Here is a 21,221-nt window from a genome sequence, read left to right as displayed (position 1 = left end):
ATATGTGCATATGGATACATGCATATACCAACACCATCCCTTTGCAACAATAATGCTTTGTTTTGCACACGCAAAATCTTCCGTAAGAGGTGGTGTGCTTCGCATTTCATTTTATGTAAGTCAGAACAATTCATGACAAAGGGATCAAGAACCTAATGGAAAAATCAGTGTTGGAAAATGTTTATGTGGGAAGGGTTACTATCACACCAGAGGGCTGGCATTGCTTAGCTTATTAGATCCGCTAGTGCTTGGGAGTGATGGAGCGCTTCACCAGATCAGGAAGATTAAGGCAGATGAAAGGTTCAGGTTTCCCCCTTTGCTCATAGGTGAAAAACAGAGGAAAGAAATGCTTTATGGGGGGAGCAGCAAGATGAAAATTTGCTGCTTGCCAACATCAACTCTGAGAGGGATTTGACCAAAATAAAGGAGCACTGGTAGATATCGACTTTGCATTGGAGTGGAGTTAATTAGAAAGACAGAGCCAGCCTTGCAAAAATCGTATCTGTGCTGTCATGTACACCAAATAACCCAAGAGAGCGTGGTTTGTTTCCGTAATAGTGACTTACAGGGCCAAATAACACTTCTTCAAACCTTTGGCTAGCAGCCATGAAGTCATCTTTAAACAGATGCTGTCAACATGAAAAATCATTATATATATTAGTTTGGAGATATATATCTATATTAACATTCCTAATGTGTATTACTAAAATAAACTCCTTTTGCTTTTTTTCTTTAAGCCTCACTGACTCTTTGCCATCTCTGTGGTCTATTTGCCTCAACCCAATTTTGTTTCCAAAATTTGACTAGTCAGTTCTCCCTCGATCCACAAGCCTTTTCAATGACAGCATCAATAAAAGGAAAAATGACAATTCTGTTGCCATGTAATCTAATGTGGGACCAGAGGTACATTTGGAGGCATTTTTCCCCTAACTGCACAGTTTCAGCTTTCCACGCGTTAGGAATTTTTTTCAGCTGACTCACTACAATGCTCTTTTTCTGTTGTTTTACCACCTGGTTAGGTGACCATTACTAGGTCTCTCTAATGTAGTTTATTCTAAATTACTGGGTAGTCATTACTGGGTTCATAGTATCATTTTATCTAGAAAGTAAATGAGCTGTTGTGGGGGGCTGTCTTATTCATTTTGTGTCGTTCCATCCCGTCCCCCCCACCCCCCTCTTTTGAGTGTATTTTCTTACTGAACCGCTAAGTCGAAGGTAAAAGCTACCTGGCAAAGGATATTTATTTAAAAAAAAAAAAAAAAAAAAAGCAAGGCAGAGCTTTGAGCTATTCAAAGCAATCACAAGCAACACTTTCTTTGGCATCAATTCAGGTAATTGTTGTGACATGTTAGTGACTTATAGTGAAAAAATCCAGGTCTGAGAGTGAGGGTGATTAGATAAATGTATGTTTATGATGGGAACAGACCTTGTTAACAGCTTGTGGCATTTATGTTCCTCTTAGATCACTGGTTTATGATCAGAAGCTCTCCAGTGGGAAACACAACTGCAGTTTCTCAATATACACCTGACAACACTTAGTTTCAATGACTCTCTCTGGCTCTGCTGCAGACTGTGTGTTTGCTTTTGGGCACCTCACTTGATCTCTTAGTGGTCCTCTTCCCATAAAGCAGGGATCTCTGTACTGTTTTGTTAGCTTCTGTGGAGGATCTGGGGAGGCTGGAGTGGATTCACCAGTGTGAAACAGCAAAGAGTATGTGCAAATAGCTGTCTTGTGTCTAACTGCAATTCCCAGCAAAGATTTCTTACAGAAAGGCAGCAAAGACCAGGTATGGGTTAACAAAGAAAGGTCTGGTATCTGCAGCAGTGCATGTGTTTGGATGGGATTGACCTCCTGGGATTCCTCCTGGTGCTTGTTTAATCTTGGATTCTGCGAAACCAAGAGTAATAGTGATGAGCATAATGATGCCATGCCCCCGGGTTCTCTTACCGTTACCATGAAGCAGTTCATAAATGGATTGCCTTGACATACTGGGCTTTCTTCTTGGAAACTGAACTTGTCACAGGTTATTTACTATCATTAATTTTTTATGCTTATTTGAAACTCTTCCTTTCAGTCACTGGGGATAGCCACAGATTTAAGAACTCTGTACTGCCACAAACTTCTTCACAGCTTGATATTATTCATATCCTGGATTTGGGGTAATATCTACCTTTAAGAACAACAATACGTGAAGGCAGTGAAATGCAAACAGTGATTTCAGCCATTGGGGAAGAAAATATTAATGAACAGTCCACGAACTCCCAAAGCTTTGGTTCAAGTTTTGGATAATGATTCGGCTCTGTCTTCTTTCTAACTGAATGCGCTCCCACCCTGATTGTGACGTAAAAATCAGATAGTCTCAGTGGGTAATTTTTGGTAGAATAAATTCATTATTGCTGTAGTATCTGATTGATTCGGAAAATAATTAAAGTTGGCCTCATGATTGGGTAGAGACAACACGAAAGGCTGTAAATCAGCAAGACCCAAGAGGGTCTTGCACTATCCATTGTCACTTTGGTTCTGACCACACACACTCTTGTTCTTATTTTATTTTTTACTACGATTATGTTTTTTTTTTTATCTCCAAGAGTTAGTTTATAGTTTCTGCTTTGTAGTCATTGTGATGAACTTGCTGAAGTCCATATTGATTTCAGATTTTCTGCATCAGAGCTGCTATCTCAAAGACACTCAACTACCTTTCTGTCTTGGCATTATATTACAAAGCTATATCTATCTTAGTGGAAACTCTAGTAATGTGAATAAGGGGGGGATGACATGTTTGGAGAGTGGATAATAACATCTTCACACCAAGAAATTAGGAACTTTTTGTTCCTTAAATAATAATATGGAGTTGTATAAACTTAGCCTGTTCTTGTTTATAATCTTCAAATATTTTCTTGTACCTCTGTAATGCAGGAAAATCTACTATGATACTGTGTCAATATTAATAAAATGCATCTCTAGTTTTAAGAAGTTTTCTCTATAAGTAATTATCCTTTTTTTATTTTTAAACTGAGGAATGTGATGCCTTGTTAAATAGCCTTTTCTGATTATTGCTAAATGCCAGGGACTGGGGCTGGTACTGCAAGACCAAAGGGAAAAATAAAAAGCATTCTTAACTAAGAATCTGAATCCTTGGTTTCCCATGGTAGGCATCAGAGGGAGATCTACAATACTAGCCCAGAATGTTTGTTTTATCATAAAGCATAAAAAGAATTTTTATTTGAAGGAAAAGTAATTTTATCTATAAACAAATTACTTCTATAATATCTTATAATAAGAGAGAAAATGGATATCAACACTAGAAAACCCACTAGATCCTACACGAGTTTGTGTAATATCTCATATGACCGTAGAGGCTGAAGACCCTGGTCTTCCACCAGGGGTAGTGTCCCCTCAGTCTGAATCGTGCATTTGAAGAGATTATCAAACTACTGTCTTTGATCCTCTTTTAACTTCAGCTAGAAGGGATTCATTGACTCCCTTGGCTCAACCACGGTCCTGTCTGAAGCCTTGAGCCAGAGTTCAGCAAGGTTAATGGAGTTCTTTCACTTGGCTTAACAATCTTTGAATCAAGACCACCAAGATGGCAAGATGAGGTGTCTGCCACACAATCCACAGAAGTAAATAAATATGCCTATTAAAAAAAAAATTAACAAAAGCTTGATTGAAGAATAAGTTGCGAAATACAATCGGTATTTCTCCATGTTTAGTTGTGTAACTGTCAGGGCTGTTCTTGTTCCTTTAAGCTTTGGTACAATCAGTTCCTTGTATGTTATCCAACAGATTTTAGGGGATTATAGGAAGTTTCAGTATCGATAGACAACATCTGGCTTTCTGACATTCACGTCTGCATGAAGTAGGATTTATTCTGCAATTCAGGAGCATCGTTATAATATTTGTTTCAGTATTTCAAAAGTGCGTGTCTGTTCATCCTCAGTAATTCTTCAGGGATATGCGCTGTTTTCACTGTGTTTTTCAAGTTGCTGTGGTAACAAGGACATATTCTGCTTATTATTTTCCATGTGCCAGATCTGTGACCTGGCTATTGGCCCAATTCTATGAGGTATTTAATATCGCCTGAAAGTGTAAGAGTTCCATCAACTCACATGTAAATTAAAAGTTAGCGAGGTCATTTAGTCAACCTCACTGTTGTGAAAATGGTTATATGCCTATGGCTTCCATGGGTATCTTCCATGGAAGAATACAAATCTGATGCGCTTCTTTGGCTGCAGGTACCTGCCGAGTGATGCAAGTGTCAGCCAGACCCGCTGAACAAGATGTGGGAGAAATCAGGTGGAGTTGTCCTCTGTAACAAGAGAAACAGAGGGAAATCAGCTTCTACCTTACTATCTAGAGGTATTTTGTTTTTCCAGGCCGTATCCCATAATTTGTACCTATATTTCTTGGGCAGAATACCGGAAAGGGTAAATGTCAACTGGGCAGGTGTTGCTTTGTGTAGGATCTCTGCAGTTAGAGCAGATTTGAAACACAGAGGTAGGCTTCTCTGAGTGTTGTCATCTTTCACTATGTGGCCACATGATCATGGACTCATACATGCAGTAGCTGCTCAGGGCGTGCAGTGCACAGTGGAATAGGCACTTGTTCGAGTTGCCCCATTCCCTTGTGTTGCTGTCACGGGTCCCTTCTCAGTGATGTAGGGTTCACTACCTGAAGTTGCGTGGCAGAGCTTCCTGGGGATTAAATTATGCCATACCTAGGTGCACAGAAAACTACAGAGAGTCATATTCTCTAGAAATTTACACTGATTCCACTGTGTCCTGCCAGCCACTCACTGCCTGCTCTTCAGGGTAACAGTTTGCTACAAGACCCACCATCTTTGCATACAGTCAAAGTAAGACTGAACCTGCAACTGAAGAGTGTCCTGAAGTTGCCTGAAGAATGTTATTTTGTTAGTGTTGCTGCCCCTTCCTAACAGAGGCTGAGAACTGGCTCAAACCAGACTGCACTGTACGCCCATTTGCTGGGCTAGAGTAAACTGGAGAGAGCGCAGTATGGATTCATGCTGGAACTAGCAACTTCTAGGAGTGCTACCATCACTTTTTACTTTCTGCAAGATCTGTTGAAACTTCCAAGTTCAAATTTTTGGAGATTCAAAAGCGATGGCTGTATTTTGGTTGAGAAAACATTGTCTAAAATGCACCTTTGAGCAGGCCATTGACTCATAGGAGGGGCAGGCACACTCTGTATAGTAGGGCTGGATTTCACAGGGAGCTCTCAGGTGCTAAGTTCCTGCAAACATTAAGGAATATACGTAAATAATGAGGTGTCACATACCATTTAGAATATGCTCTAAATACTGGCACCAGACAATTCACAGCACCAGACAATTCATGGCCTCATATAACTTTGTGTTGTGATAAAAGCATCTGACTTCTGACTGATATAAATCACAGTTCTCTTAGTGCTTGATAGAGGAGATTGTAAGTCTGAGCTACGCTTAGATGTGCATATGCTACAGAATGAGCATTATGAACCCAAATCTCACCAGAAATCTCAGGCTTGCTTTCTTCCCATTGATGACTTACCTGTGCAGAGGAGCTTTATAGTGCAAGGTGGAATAATGATTCTCAGTTATGTGAAGCTCTCCTATATTTCCCTTTCAAGGTATTGCACAAGTACTTTGATATAATGGAAAATCCAATGACAGAAGTTTTGTCTTGCAGAGGAACTGTCAGATTGAGGTCCCATCTAGTCCTGTCTAGTCCATGGCCTGCAATATGTTTATCTTTGAAGTCCAAGAAACCCTGTAGTGAACAACCATGGAATTAGCTATACACAGCTGAAAACTTATTTGTGTTATGATGTTAATTTCCAAAAAGTATCCTTTCCAAGGTTTGTTAATGCAAATCTTCTATTAATCTTCATTAGAACAGATTCAATGCTTTCAGGAGATGTTTAAATGAAGGATACCTTAAAAAAATCTCATGTTGGAACAATTAGAGAAATAGTTTTCTGATAAAAGGATACACCTGAATGTTATTTTTCATTATCAAATGAGAAAGGGGAATGTGGGCTTAGTATTTGAGGTTCTGGGAAAAAGTTAAATTCTGCACTCTCTTGTGCTTTGGGCTTCTTTTGTGGTTATGGGAAAATTGCTTGGATTTGGATAAATGCTCGCATTGCTGTGGCTCAAGAAATTACTGCATGTCATCTGAGTCGTGGTCGTTGTCTCGATGCAGGTGCTCAGCGCTCTCTTTATGTAAGGCCATGCTGCCTTAGTGAAGCTTCCTTTATTGCGTGCTAAGCTAAATATTACTACTTCGAATTGGCTGAGAGGCGAGAGCTTTCATAGAGGTGGCTCACCCAAACCGGGTGCTGCATGGTAGCTTACTGGTGCCTCTGGTCTCTCTGTGTGAAATGTATTTTGAGCATGAGTTCACGTTTGCTATGCCATGTGGCTGGAGCCAGATGCAGTGGAGCGCCAGCCTGAATATAAGGCAAGGTTGTGCCCTGTGTGCCTTGTGTTTCTCTGTCCACGTGAATCAGTTGAACTTCAAACTGCACCCAGAGCATGAGTTGTAGCTGTGTGGCTGATCGCAGCTTGGCCTTGAGTGTGAATCCTTTCTTTGGTTTTCCACCTCTAACTTGGGGAAGGTCACATATCCCCAGCAAACAGCTGAATTGTGAGGATAAGCGCATAAAACGTCAAGATCAGAGAACTGCTAAAAGTACTCTGTTGGTATTGCCATGAAAAATTCATGCCATGCCCATGTTAGCTTATAGGCTAAAGAGCAGGCAGGAGTCACTCCTGGAGAAGTTTGGATCAAAAGTAGAGAGTTTTGGTTTTTTCCTCTGATTTTCCACACTAAAACTCTGACTTTCCACAGCCACTAACCAGCACCAAGCATTGGCACACAGAGATCATTTTATTCAGAAATGAAGGTGAATGCTTTGAAAAGAGAGCACCAGCTGCCATGGAAGGGAAGAGCAGAACCTGGATTTAAGACAGAATTGGCTGTGTTTGTATCTAGTCCAGTGTGTTTTATTGTCATGTTCACTTGGAGAAAGCATTGGATTGGGACACAAAAGCCCTGAACTGCTTCATTAACACCAGGGGATCCATCAATCGAGCTGGTCCTGCTCAGTCAGACCTTTTACATACTGTAGAGGGGATAAAGTCCCTGTGGTGCCTGAAAGGCATACGCTAGGGAAAACTGTTAGGGTTTTTCCTGACTCAGGCAAAGGCAAACTCATTCGTGGGACTGTTTTTGCTCAAGGACCTGGATGTACTTGGTGGGCGATGCTGCAGAATAAAGAAATTCAATGTCTACCTCAAGGAAATTTAACCCTTGGTGAGAATGCTCAATCCTGAATCTGCTATAATAGATGAAATTCTGTAATTACAAACTAAATGGACTTAATGAACTTTTGCATATAAAGATAAATCATAAATAACTGATCTGTGTATATATCTGTACATGTATTTGTATATATTTGACAGATAAGAAGTATTAGTGACCTGAGCATGATGCAAATGGTATGGAATAAGGGGCGGAACGCCCTGGTTTGGGGGGAGGCAGAGCCAACTCTGCTCAGTGGGAGGCCCTGGCCCACACTCGTCGCTGTGGCAACCAGGGTCAGCTGACCTGGTTGGGAGGCGGGGACAGGTCAGGTGACCCAAACTGACCAATGGGGTGCTCCATCCCGTCCGCCATGCTCAGTATAAAAGCTGAGGGACCGAAAGGTGGGCTCTTCTCCAGTGGCTCTTCTTCAACGGGCTGCTGGTTCAGTGGCTCTCTTTCTTCAGTGACTGACATTTGAGGAGGACCCCGTCAGCTCATCTGCCTTTTGATCCCGGTCAGTGTGTTCCAGTTCCCTTTTGTCACTGAGTCCAGTGTGGAACTTCCCCAGTGCCTGCCGGTGGCATCTCCCTGGGAGCTTGATGTGGCTTTGTGTATATTTGTATGTATTGTATCTATTGCATTATTTCCTTTTTTTTAATTATTATTAATAATTCATTAAAGTAGTCTAGTTTTTTCTAAACTCATAACTCTATTTCTCTTCTTCCTCCTTGGAGCGAGAGGTGGAGGAGAGCATCTATCATCTTGTCATTGGCCAACCTGGCCCAAACCATGACACATTTATTGGCTGTTCCAGACCAGGTACCTGATCTTAGGTGAATCACATAGAATCATAGAATAGAATCATAGAATCTTCATGGTTGGAAAGGACCTTTGAGATCATTGAGTCCAACCATATACACACCAAAAAAAAACACCAACAAACAACCTACAATCTCTGCCACTAGAGGATGCCCTGAAGTGCCACATCTAGACATTTCTTAAAACACCTCTAGGGATGGTGACTCAACCCCCTCCCTGGGCAGGCTGTTCCAGTGCCTGACCACTCTTTCAGTAAAGTAATTCTTCCTAATGTCTAATCTAACCCTCCCCTGCCACAACTTCAGACCATTTCCTCTGGTCCTGTCATTATTCACCTGGGAGAAGAGGCCAACACCCACCTCTCTCCAACCTCCTTTCATGTAGTTGTAGAGGGCAATGAGGTCTCCCCTCAGTCTCCTCTTGTCCAAGCTAAATACGTCCAGCTCCCTCAAAAAAACGTCAACCTGGCACGTGGTGTTTCCGCCCGGTTTCGAACCGGGGACCTTTCGCGTGTTAGGCGAACGTGATAACCACTACACTACGGAAACGCCCTGGCGCCATGGTGTGTCTGTGTCCCGTGGGTAATTACATGCCACTGCTGTAAAGCGCTGTGAGACTGTGAGTGTTAGGTGTGATTCATTATCTTTATAACAAATATACAGCACACGTTGCTTAGCATCACAGGTACTGTGATTCCAAAGGCTTGGCAGGCTGCCATTAGAGGTCACTGTAGCTCTTCGTGTACTGCACATAAAAAGCTACTCAGAATCACAACTATCATTGCTTATCTTCCATTTCAATGTATTTCATGGGTGTTTGCATAGGAAAGAATGGGATGGAGCTAAATGATACATAAGTTAGCTGAGATCACGTCTGGGAAATGCACGTGTTGAATAAAGATCACCAGTCTCCCATTTGGTTTCCTTAGTGATACTACAAATAGCAAAAGCAAGCCAGAGAAGATTGCACGAGAGTGTTAAACCTGTGCTTCTCTCCGGTCATGAGGATGTGAATCTGTCCAGTTTGGCATGCAGGTGTAGTTTCAGAAAAGCATTAAACATGACCATGAGAAGAGAGTAGCACAGATGGTCCTAGCTACTGCTGAATCCCCTGGGCTTGGGGCCTCTTACTCTGGACATACTCCTGTCTCTTCTGGATTTTGAGATAAACAGCAGAGTTTGTTGTGATTTGCGTTTGCTACTATCACATAAGAGAAATGGATAAATAATACTTTTGAAACTTTCCAGTAGGGAAAATGAAGGGAGAATGAAAAGGGGAATGGGAGAATGAAACACGAAATCTGCAAGAAATGAAGCATGGCTAATGTGGTTGGTGCCATACAAATTCCACTATTAAACAATCTAGGTCTTAAAGAGGTTACAATACAGTGATGTGAGCAATTGTTGTTATAGTACTATTTGTACCAGTTTTTGTTGGCAGTAAACTGTAGTCAAAGTTTCCTCTCTTTACTTGAGAATGTAAGACATAATTTCTATGAATGTGTGCTTTTACTGTTTTGTATGATAAGCAACTATATTGATCAAGAGGCATTTATTTTCTGCTAGTATAGCCACTTACGGATGGGGGGGAATGGCATGGAGTTGATAAAAATGTTAAAACAGTGACTTCAGATAATGCCCAAGCGGAATAGAGCACTGATGTGTTATTCCAGATTCAGGGGCATCCACTGTGGGACTGTGTAGCCCCGCATGGGTGTGCCCTCAGTATGCCAGAGCATTTTTCTCTCTGATGTGAATGAGTGGTGCTAAAGACGGTGCTGATCAGTAGAGATGAGTGTGGAGAATAAAAGTAATAGCGCTTGATTGGGTAGAAGCAAGCAGCTTGTGATGAGATGAATTATGCAGAGCCAAGTGATAAAACTCTGGGATCTTCAAGAAGAGATCCTGTGTGCAGAGCCCCAAGATGGGCAGTGTCCGTAGGTCAGATCAGAGTGAGCCTGATTGCATCCCAGTTTATAACAGCACAGAGGGGAGAGGTGTGCAGCTGTGCAGCACCACTGTGCCCCAAGCTGATCTATCATTTATATCACACTGCTTCCGTGTTCTTTGAGTTCTTTGCTGTTCCTCACGTTTTCTTCTTGGTGGATAACGTTCATCATCTCTTTGTTGTAAGACTAGTGAACCTATTACTGAAATTCTAACAAAGATTTGGGAAAACCAATGAAGTAAAGAAAAGCTGCTAGTGCTTAGTATGCTTTGCAAGCACATTAGTTTGGAAGGTCATTGCTAACAGAAGGAATTATTTTCCTCCTGTCAGTGGTCTGGCTGGAAGCTGTTAATGTCATGCAGCCCTGTGCTGGCCCGAGAGAAATGAGTGGTGTGAAACCTGCCAAGTTTTATTCAAAGGGTTGGTGTTCCTATCAGAAATCTTGCCACCCTAATGCACTTATGGGAAGTAATGAAAAAGGAGGGGCGAAAAGAATTTTTATGCAGTCATTTATGTGTGGCTGGGTTTTTAGCTAATTCTCTTTTTTTTTTTAAATGAACTGAAATATCAACAGTGCAGCCTTGGATGTTCAAACATTGGTGATTATAGGGTAGCTGTACTCTGGCAATGCAAATACAGCCCAGGTGTATTAGGCGGGTGACCTGACCTAAAACATAGGGATGTTTTAATGCTGCTGTACAAGGTACTGGTAGTAAATGATATCTGGAAATGGGGCTGCAGTGCACAGCAGAAAGGCTCTGGAAGTTATTTGAGTGCAGGCTGGCAGTGTTTGGGATGGGGAATTACTGGGACAGGAAAGGATAACGAAGGAAGACAGATCTCAAGAGGAACCTGGGGCAGACTGAGAACTGATGCTGGCCGGGTACAGTGGCCAGTTGGGACAACAGCTCCTCCACTTGATCTGATCAATCTTCTTGAGCGACCAACTAGGCAGAGTAGGCTGGATGAGAAGACTGACCCTGTGGTGAAGAGCTTGAGGAACAGAGATTGGGCCAGAACCCAGGTAAAGGTAAGACTCTGAGAGGGTATAGAAGAGCATCATTACAGGGGCAGAAGGAGTTGGAAGCATGTTTGAGATCCCTGTGGTGTAAATCATTAATGATTAATAACTTTCTTAGTGTCAAAAGGCATTTTTCAGGTTGGGTTTCTCCATCCTGTGTTCTCTTTGTGGCGCTATGATAAATATCATTCCCTTGACCAAAGTGGGAAGTCAGCCTTGGATAGGCCAAGAAGATGGGAACAAAAATAGGAGGTGTGCAGTTCTCAGTCAGCCTGCTTTAGAGATGACAGCCTGTACAGAGTGAGTGTCCTCTCTGAGGCTAGTAGAGGTCTGTTTGGGCTCGGCGAGGTCAGTTCTGTAGGTCTGAGCAAACAGCTTGGACTATAAGTGGAAACAACCTCCCATGTTCTTTGTCACACAGTATCTAAGAAAATCTTACCAGAACACACTCATGCCATGTCATTCAGGGTGCTGCTCTGCTTCCCCTCTTCACTTGTGGTGCCTTTGAACATGCCCCAGACCTTTTGGCAGAAGACCTGAGAGATACTGCAGGAATGCCTCTGTGATGAGCTCCTGCCAACCCAGAGAAACAAGGGATGAGAGAGCCACCACGGTCAGAGCTGGGCAGAGCAGCTACGTTCTCTTAGACTGTAGAAACAGGACAATTTCCCCAGAACCCTGCAACCCAGCATCATATTTAGATAGTCTGCTGGGCTTCCTGTACACCCGTGTATTCTCACTGAGCATCTTGAAAGCATTTTGGCCAGAACCACAGGTAAAAGTTCCCTTCTGTTACTAATATTCTTTTTCCTGCATTTTAATTTAATTTCCTCTATCATTCCTTCTTTTTCCACTGCACATTTCCCCTTGAAAGCTAAGATTGCACAAACGGATGTGTGTTCTTCCTCCCCAAGTGCATGTAGCCTTTTCTCTGCCGTTTGAAGAAATTAACATTTGGGCTGAAGTCCACCTGCAATTCCCATTAATGTAACAGAGTGAAACCGACCTGCTGTTAGAGAGAAAGAAGCTCTGAACTCCCTTCCTCTGACAACAGATCTCAGGGGATGAAGAGAAAAAGACCCAGAAGATGGTAGGGAAATCTGCTTTCTAAGTAGCAGCTATACACAGGGTGTGCTGGCTGCTGATGGAGCCTGCATGTCCAAATCCTGCTCGTGTGCTTAAGCCTTAGCCTTGCCATTAGGTGCTTTGCTCTGAAGAGGCATGCAGTGCAACCCCCGCCCCCGCTGATTCTTGCTAGGGTATTTAGTCCTCTACTGGTATCATCCATAGATGTGTGACCCAGACGGATGAGCTAAAAACTTCTGCAAATCAAACTGTGTGCGCTGACGCTGTGTAGAGTGGAGGAAAAGGAAAAATGAGGGGATGCCTTTTTTTGAGCTCACCTCTCATGTTGAGTGGTAGGAGGCGAGCAAGCAACTTCTGCTGTGGTTGTTCATGTCCTGGTTATCCACGTAGGGCATTTTGTATCTTATCCTACGGTTGCAGTTTAGGCTTTCAGCGTGGACAGAAATACGTTACATACCAGCGAAGAAATCTAAAACAAAGAGGAGGCACACAAGATGAACAGTGAGCAAAGAGGAGGTTTGCTGCTTGCTAGTGCAATGCTAAAGTATAATTCTGGTTCCCTAATCTGGTAAAACAAATTAATTTCTGACAAAAACTGTGCTTCAAGAGCAATTAAAAAATAGAAGTTTTAAACAGTTTAAGTTCCATAGAATCATGTTCCAGTTAAATTATTCTTAGCAAAGTGAGTCCAGTTATTTATTAAGAATAATGTTCGTGAGGAAATAACTTCTCTATTTTTCCTCATCTATCTGTTCTTTCCTAGTATGCTTGTTGTTTGCCAAATAATTTGGACAAGCACATATGTAGCATGCTTCTGCTTTTGTTCGTGCAAGCTGTTCCTCGTTTGATGTTTGTAGCATATCCAGATGATAGAGTATTTTCCTTCTTTCTGGAAGAAGTGACTGAAGTGTTGTGAAACTGGGGCACTGTCAGTAAGACTTACAGAAGAACATGTTAATTTGGATGAAGAATAAGACAAAGTCTCCAAAGAAGACCACGGGTTCCAAGCGTTTTGCCTGCTGTGTCCTGTTAATAGATCAAGATCTGAAAAGTCACTGGGGACAACGGCGGGTGGGGGAAAGATGCACATGCTGTGCTATGCAACGCTTATCTAGACTTTGTCTTCCAGTAAGTCGTTACCTTCCTGCTCTCTAACAGGACTGTGAAAATCCATCTGGTTTTTAGCTATCTGGCCAGCTCTGGTTACTAAAGATAAAAGCCGTGTATAGGGCAATATCTGTCTTATCTGAATGGTGGATCTGTTTTGCTTTGGGTACTGCAGGAGCTAACTCATGGGGAAAGTATGGAAGAGTTAAGAAAGGACATGGCAGGTGATTGATTACAAAGTGGACTTAGACAGTCTTTTGCAAGGATATGGGAATTTTCAGACAGTCCTCCTATGCTATCTCATGTCTTGCGCTGAGAACATGAGGGCTGTGTGTTTCTTTTCAGTCCCTTGTGAGGTAGCTCAGGTTAATGACATTCCATTTAGGAACTCATCTCCTTCAGCTTCGGTTTCTCCTGAACCTTTATGTGATTACTACCTATTAGCACCTATAATGTCCTCCTTTTGCTTTAGCCATTCTTTTCAAACCTCTGCTGCTGATGGTGCCTCATGATTGTTACATAAAAGGGTTGTGTTCTCTACTCTTCTCCATGGTGAGAGCCTGTGTGATCCGAAATATTCTCCTGGTTCCCCTTTCTGTATGCAGCTGGTAGATAGTGCTGCCTTTGCCAGGTGGAGGAGATCGGCACCTTTCACATCACACAACATATTCTCAGCTGTTTTCAAAGGGTGGTTCTTGGTGCTTTGTGCTGGCATTTCAGCTGGGGACTGAGTTCAAGACAGTCTTGCACATCTTCATGGTAGGCAGCAGTCTCAGGCTCCTGCAGAGCTTACCCACTTCTGGGCAGAATTCCAGTTGTATTTGCAAGATACTCTTCGCTGTGTCAGGCAATCAGAGGATTTTGTTTTGAAGGATAGGTAGGAAGATACTGAACAACACAGTCTTTGTGATTGTTTTATACGATGTGTATTCACGTAGTTTGAATTTCAGTATCTCAGCAGTTCATCTGAAAATGGGAAGTAGGCAGAAAGAGCACAGGAGGCTGCGGCATTGAAAGGAAAAAATGCAGAGCAGAATTTCGGCCTGCAAGATAGCTGGATTCAAAGTGTGTTTTTCTTTTTTTTTTTTTTTTTTCTTTCTTTAGAATAGGAAATGAATCCCAGATTCCAAACCGAATTCCTCATGTAAATCAGCAGTAGCTGTTAAAGCTGAATGGGTGTAAACAGGAGCAAAACTCGTCCTTCAAAGTTCAATAGGAATTGTGGCTAGTGAGTGCAGTTTGTGAAAACGCAGGCTTCCTGATATATCAAACTGCTGCTCGCTGTTGCGTTAGCCCTCTCGGTTTCGGGGACGGACACCCCAGCACAGTCTAGGTCTGCAGTTCATAAGGCCTGGGCATTTGCAGATCCTAGCAAGCCAGAAAGCAGGATCTGCAAGGAGAACAGAAAAAAAGAATTGAGAACCAAAAATAAATCTCATAGTCCAGCTGGCAAATATTCCCAGGCCACAATTGTCTTTGGCACCCCTCCACCCCCCAAGGTCTCCAATGGTTCTGAGGCCCCCACCACAAGAAAATCAAGGGTTTAAAAATACAATAATTAGAGAAAATCTTGATGTCATTTGGGTTTGGGAGTCTTTGGAGGTTAGTGTTGTGTGAGTGTGTTTGCACATACGCACTCTGTTTTGTTGAAGTCTGAACTGTTCAATTACTGAAACCATCTGCCCTGGGGCTGAGGAAGGGTACTCTCACCTACATCTCCTCACTCTGAGGGTCTGGGAACTGGTGGGATGAAATGGTGCGTTTTGGGGGAGGACAGCTCAGGTGACAAGTCTCTCCCCTTGCTTTGAGCCAGCTCCCCCTTGCTTTGTGCCAGCTCCCCCCTGCTGACCTGCAGGGTTCTGGTACAAAGCTGGTGGTTCCTCTGAAGGGGGGAATAAAATGTGCGTTATGTTCAGCTTCACATCATGACATAGTTTGACCCGAGGGAAGTTACTTGTGGTTGCCTCAAATGTTCTGTATCTAGGAGCAGAGAAGTAATGGGGAGACCTGTGTCTGTATGTATCTTAATTTTTGGACCAAACCTGGGCAATACGCTTACCGGAGCCTCACCTATGAAAATAGGAGACAGCATGCACAACAGGACTGTTGATGTGATCTGTTGGTGACCGAGTCTCGTCTGCAGTAAGGATCTGTTCCTTCTCCGTTCCATTTGCATCCATTATACACAAAGCAGTCTTGCCCCTGCCTCCCCATCCTTTCCAGACTGGACGGGGTAAGCAGTTACACTGAGTTTGCTCTCACCTTTAGGTTTCCAGAAGGTGCCTAGAACGGACTGTCCAAGCAAGTAACAGATGTGTCCCTTCTCTTTGGGAGGCCCAGGACTTCCCAACACAGTGGAATGTGATGCTGTTGTGATTGTTGTGTTTCAAGAAGGGTCACTCCAAAATGGTTGAGTTGAAGGCTGCCCATTATAACCTTAGCTGATTAGAGTTTAGGATGGGGCAAATTAAGTATGCAGAAATTAAAATGATGATATGGGACAAAATCACTTCCTCTCCCTCCCATGTTAAGGAGAGAATTCCCCTTAGACTTCTCTAGCATTGATTTCAAACAAAGTATTCCAAACCTGGTCTTCCCTGGCAGCAGCCTGCCATCCCTCCTCTGCATACCTTATTCAGGAAGAATATGTCTAGTTCAGCAGTTATCTTTTCGGCTTCTTTGGAAAGGTATTGAGAGTACAGCAGATACAGCTAATTCTTCTGTACTGACTCTTTTGAATTAATTCAACTGTTGCAGATACACTGAATCTACATCAGACAGCACCTGACAGTTTGTAACTAGCTAATTAAGAAGTATCAGCTAATACACTTTAAAAAAACTGAACTGTCTTATTTATGATAGTTTTCTCCCAGTTTAACAATTGCTTTCTTATCACTGGATGAAGCCTCATGCCTTACTCATCCTCCTAAAACTGACTAAGGAAGGATTTTCAAGGGAGTCTTTCCAAAAGAAAGGAGACAGAAACCATCTCTGAGGAGTGACAAGGTACAGCAAACTTCTACCCTAAAAAGGAAAGTTTCAGAAACTATCATCACAATGCAGGATTATTACAATGGACATTGGTTTTCAGTCTGTCGGGGTTTGCTCACAATAAACTCTTTATTCTCCGTGTTCCGTGGCCAAGTGGTAGTGGTGCTGACTGGTGTATACGCTGGAATAAAATAGTCGAGCATTCTTTGGGAAGGTAGAGCACTGTGCAGCTAACCCCTGACTGAACCATCAGTGTTTCTGCACCGATGGAGTGAAGGGACTGGAGAAGAGCTAAGTTCTATCAAATACACAGTTCCTCTTTCCTTCATTGCAGGTGATGTATAGATGGGACCAGATCTTCAATTCTTTCATCTCTTGCTTGTATGAGCTTTAAAACTTTCTTGCTTCTTTCTTTTCGATGGTAATAGTAGTCACCTGCTGGTAGTTTAGAAAAGCCTTACAGCACATAATGGCTGACAAAAGCCCAAGCAAGGCTAGATCTTAGGGAATACAGCTACAGCCTGAGCTCCCCATTTCCCTGCTCCCTGAAGGGGAGATGGCCAAAGCTGCAGTCTCATTCTTTATGAGGAGTACTCAGATATCAAAGGGCAGGGAGGAGAGTGAGTAGCTGTAACCCTTCCTGCAGAGGGGCCATGCTCTCTGCTCCAGTGAGGTATAGCTCCCAGACCATTGCCCTAGAGGTTACATAGTGCTGGCACGTCACATCTGGGTCGACCTTGGAGCAGGTCATGGAACAGACAGCAAAGATGTGCACTGGGAACCCCAGTGTACAGACTGTAAGTCAGACAGCTACCTACCAAATGGTCAGGATTAGTTTTGTGTCTCTCAGGAAGGGAGTATTTCCCTCGTGGTGCTCACTTCAGCATCACGTGAGAGCAAGGTGAGCAGGTCTTTAATGTGCCGTCTTAGTGCTGAAAACCTTGCCCTGCCTCCTGACCTCATCCCTGCTTAGCTGCTGTGTGCTGCGGGATGCTGTCGGCTCGTCTGTCAGATTGGAAGATGACAGAAGAGATAACTGAGCACAGCGGAGTCCCTTGTGGGTGGTACGGATGGGGACAAACAGTTGTCTCCCAAGGCCGTGGGGAGCTGCTGGGGTGCTGTAGCAGACCTCTAGGAGAACGAGTTCAGCCTTTGTTGCTGCTAATGGTTACAAGCAACTGATCTCTCTGTGGAAGTGCCATAAATGAAGAAGAGTAATTTTGCTATTAAAAATACTAAAATCTTCCATATGGAAGAAAGAGGTTTTGTTTTGTTTTGTTTTTAATTGCTATTTAGTTTTCTCATTGTGCCCTAAATATACATAGTACTGTCCAGCTGGCTGAACCACAGAGCAGAATGAAATATCTGCCCCATCTATAAAGGCACAGACCTATAAAGTGCAGATGACAGACTGAAGTCTCAAATCTTTGCTCCATTCACATATATGGAAGTTTTACCGTTGGCTTCAATGAGACCAGAACCAGGATTTGGCTTACATGAAAGGAGCATTAGCCAAATGAGCACTAGCACATGAGTCAAATGTTCTGGGTTGGTTCCTGCTGTTCCCACTGTTTGGACAATTTCTTCACTGTTCTCTGCCTCAGTTTCCCTTATTTATCAGTGCATAATAGACTGAGGATGTCTTAATTATTAAGTTAATTAAAGTAATAAAACTCACCCTGCATCAACTACTGATTTTGTAAGAGGCTTTTGAAACTTCACTAGAGGTGCACTTTTGCTGGCATAAAACCTATTTGTATCATAAGGATTATCAACTCTGTCTATGAGTCTCTCTGCTCATTCCCAACAGTTGTGTTTATAAAGGGACCGTGGCATCATTTAAACTGTAGGCGTCTAGGTACAAAGAAGCCACAGTGACTGCTTTGAATCGATGTTTGATTTTTCTAGAAAAGGGATGAAAGCAAGGAGCTTTTCATTTCCCCCATGGATTGTAGGTTGGTTTTGAGAGGTGTCCAGCTACAGAAGCGCTGCAGACACAGCTCCAAATAAGACGGGGTCACCACTGCAGGGATTTTACTGTGGTTAGGACAGGCACCATTGTGACCATCTAAGGACTTAAATGCATACGCGTGGCTTACTAGATAAAGCGAAGTGGGAGAAGCCACTCGGTGGATATAACTTGGTGTTATTTTTGGATGATCCTAGCTTCTTTCTCAAATGCCATCTTTGTGCTTAGTGGATGGTTTATCTGACTGTATTGCCATGGTTAGAGTGCAATGCATAGGACAGCATCGTTTGTGTTAATAATAATAAATAAGAGGCCGGTATGGTAACAATTGTTGTCCCTTGATTCAGGCACAGCGTCTCTACTGTGAAGATAGAAGGGTTTGTTCTGGACTCCAGAGGCTTTGTGTCACTTTTCAAAAGCTTTATTTTCTTATTTTTTTAGCTTTATTATTTCAAGATCCTAAAGTCTCCTGCCAGGCTTAAATTATCTTTTTTATATTTTTTTGGCTTCCCATTGAAACCATCCATTCATCCAGTTTCCATAAAACCCCTAATAACTATTTTAAAGTTTTTGTTCTTGGCTCTTTCCAAACCTATAAATACTGGTTTGAAAACCCAAGCTGAATTCTGTGCAAATAATCCTCGCTACCACCCCTTCTCCTCTGGTTATAAGTGGGGCCTTTGGTATTTTCCTTCTCAGCACTTGTTAGTTATCAGTGGTCCATATGCCTCTTGTTTGGGGCGGGGGGGGGAAGTAGTTATGGCATATGAGTAACCTGACAGACGATATCTCAGAGATGTGATGGTTGCAATTACAAAGGAAAATAGCAGCAGGTAAATTAGTTACAACGCAGTTGCATTCCAAATGTGTCTTTTCTTCCTGCCTTAGCGTAATCCCATCTTTAGCATATGTGTGCTGCTTAGTGAGCACCCCTGAGCAGGTGGTTATGCTTGTCAACAGCCCTCAGCTTCTGTGCGGCAAACCCAAACCAAGCCCAACCCTCACTAGCGAGTGCTGCTAGTGCATGGGGAAAGCCCTGAGAGACTCACAATTTGCCTCATGAGATCTTCCACCTTGTGAAATGTTCTGGTGAGAGGAGAAAGCATAGCCGTGCCCCGGGGGGCGCTGACCCGTGCTGCTGTGTAGCTTGAGAGACAGCGTGGAGGATGAAACAGTAGAGAAGTACCAGCAGAATATCAGTGCTTTGGGGAGATATGGTTGTTTAAAGATCTGGCTTTCAGATGAGAAGCCAGTCCTGATGTCTTTTCCTGGGAAGCAGGACTTGCCACTGATATCTAAGATGATGTCTGCTTGTTATGGGCAAGTTTTGTTGTTCTTGTCAGAAAGCAGACCCTTTTATGCAAAGCTAATCCCTACGAAGTTTCTTGCTACCAGTGGTGGTATGGAGCTAAATTGTCATGCAGAGAACTCACACAGACTTCATGCCAAGTCTATCAGGAGAGGATGGAGGTTCACTCTCTTGTCTTTTCTCTGTGTTGTGTTGGCTCTTTGTGTTGTGTGGGTCCTGGGATGTTGGGTCCTGATGGCAGTGGAATTGCCTTGTCCCAGCTTATGCAGCCACAGACACTAGATTTATTGCAGCTAACCAGAGGCAGCTCTTCACTTCGCAAGTGCCCCATGCAAAGTGAATCAAATCCAAGGTCAGATGTCCATCTCATGTCCTTCACAGATGTTCAAACCAACTGGCATCACAAATGAAAGGCCAGACCTAGAGCTGTTGAACTCAATGGGGGAAAAATCCATATGTCTTCAGAAGCTTTGGATCCTCACAAGAGATAAAAGCAAATCTTTCAATATACTTTTTCTACATAGATGCACTGAGTGGGGCCTCTGGCCAACATCTGAAAAACCAGGGCCTAAAATTAGGTCCCTAAAATACCAAGAGCAGTGAGTGGTTCCAACTGATACCAAGTTAGGAAAAAGGGCCCGAAATAAACAGATTCCTCAGTAACCAAGATCCTGTTTTTGAGACAAGTGTTCATTCTCACAAATCAAAACAACAGAAACCAAAAAGAAAAAAGAATGAAAACATCAAATCAAATCCCAGCAACCCGATGATACTATCAGCCAAAGCATGTCTTACTAGAATGTTTTCCAAAATTCCTCAGGGAGTACCAGTGAGCCATGAAGAGGATATTGCTCTTTTCTGATTGGGGTTTTTTTGGAACACACCACACTTATTCATGTGACAAATTTGTTCTTCTGTTAGGTCATGTATCTGCTGCATGGTTCGTTTCTCCTTGTGAGGTTTCTTCCTTTTCCAGGTTTATGCTATAAGATACTTATTTTTTTTAAAACATTTTTCTTGTCATCTTTTTGGCTTTGTGGTGGATAGTGTGATTATTTGTCTTATTTGGCAGGTAAAGGGAGGAAGCAATTAGCAGCAATAAATACTCTGTCAAGAGGATAAGGTTGATGTCCAAGGACTATCTTACTTTGATAGGTGCGCGTACACATTGTTCAGTGCAATCCTGTTCCCTGGATGAAATTGTTGGGAGGACTGAAATATGAATGTCAGAAAATGTTAATAGGAAAGACGGCAATCCTGAGAACACTTCCAATTTCTTTAGAAATAGTACTTTGATCTGATTTTCAGCCCTCTTCTAAGTTTGTGTTGTTCCTTTCTGCATATGATGAAAGTGGCCATGATATTGTATTTTATTATGTATTTTCTGTCTCAATTAGGAACGTATACTTTATCACTTCAGGATGAACGCTTCAGCAAGAAGGCATAGGAAGTTTAACAAGATGTTAGGTCTTCTTTTTTAATTGTATACACAATTGTTACGTTGTCTTGGGCATCTAGTTTGTAGTTATTGATGTACTTAAATTGCTGTATTGTCCCAGCACCCTCCTTGTCCGTTGAGATCTCATTGTTTAGTTGCACAACCAGAAGACAGTGTCTGATCCAAGAGATCATGTACCTGCTTGACTCCACACAAAGGGAGGGAG

General features: G+C 42.6%; 1 protein-coding gene and 1 non-coding gene across 4 annotated transcripts in view; one reads left to right on the top strand and one right to left on the bottom strand.

Annotated features, from left to right (window-relative positions):
• The window catches only part of OSTN (osteocrin), a 104,410-nt gene that overhangs the window by 38,244 nt on the left and 44,945 nt on the right, over window positions 1-21,221 (top strand). Inside the window, exon 1 of one of the 3 annotated variants that reach the window (XM_074591247.1) lies at window positions 11,557-11,870. The exons of 1 other annotated variant lie outside the window; for it this stretch is intronic. In XM_074591247.1, the coding sequence (XP_074447348.1) occupies window positions 11,661-11,870 (210 nt within the window). In that variant the 5' untranslated portion in view covers window positions 11,557-11,660. Of the gene's footprint in view, window positions 1-11,556; window positions 11,871-21,221 lie in introns of those variants that run through there. One more of the 3 variants, XM_074591251.1, reaches the window with a different exon arrangement.
• Window positions 8,603-8,675, bottom strand: TRNAV-AAC (transfer RNA valine (anticodon AAC)). Its single transcript has one exon. It is a non-coding gene; the product is annotated as a tRNA-Val (tRNA).

Source organism: Larus michahellis, chromosome 6 (assembly GCF_964199755.1).
Source record: "Larus michahellis chromosome 6, bLarMic1.1, whole genome shotgun sequence".
NCBI lineage: Eukaryota > Metazoa > Chordata > Aves > Charadriiformes > Laridae > Larus > Larus michahellis.
Note: the sequence above shows the minus strand (reverse complement) of the source record. Positions and strands in the feature narration are given on the sequence as shown.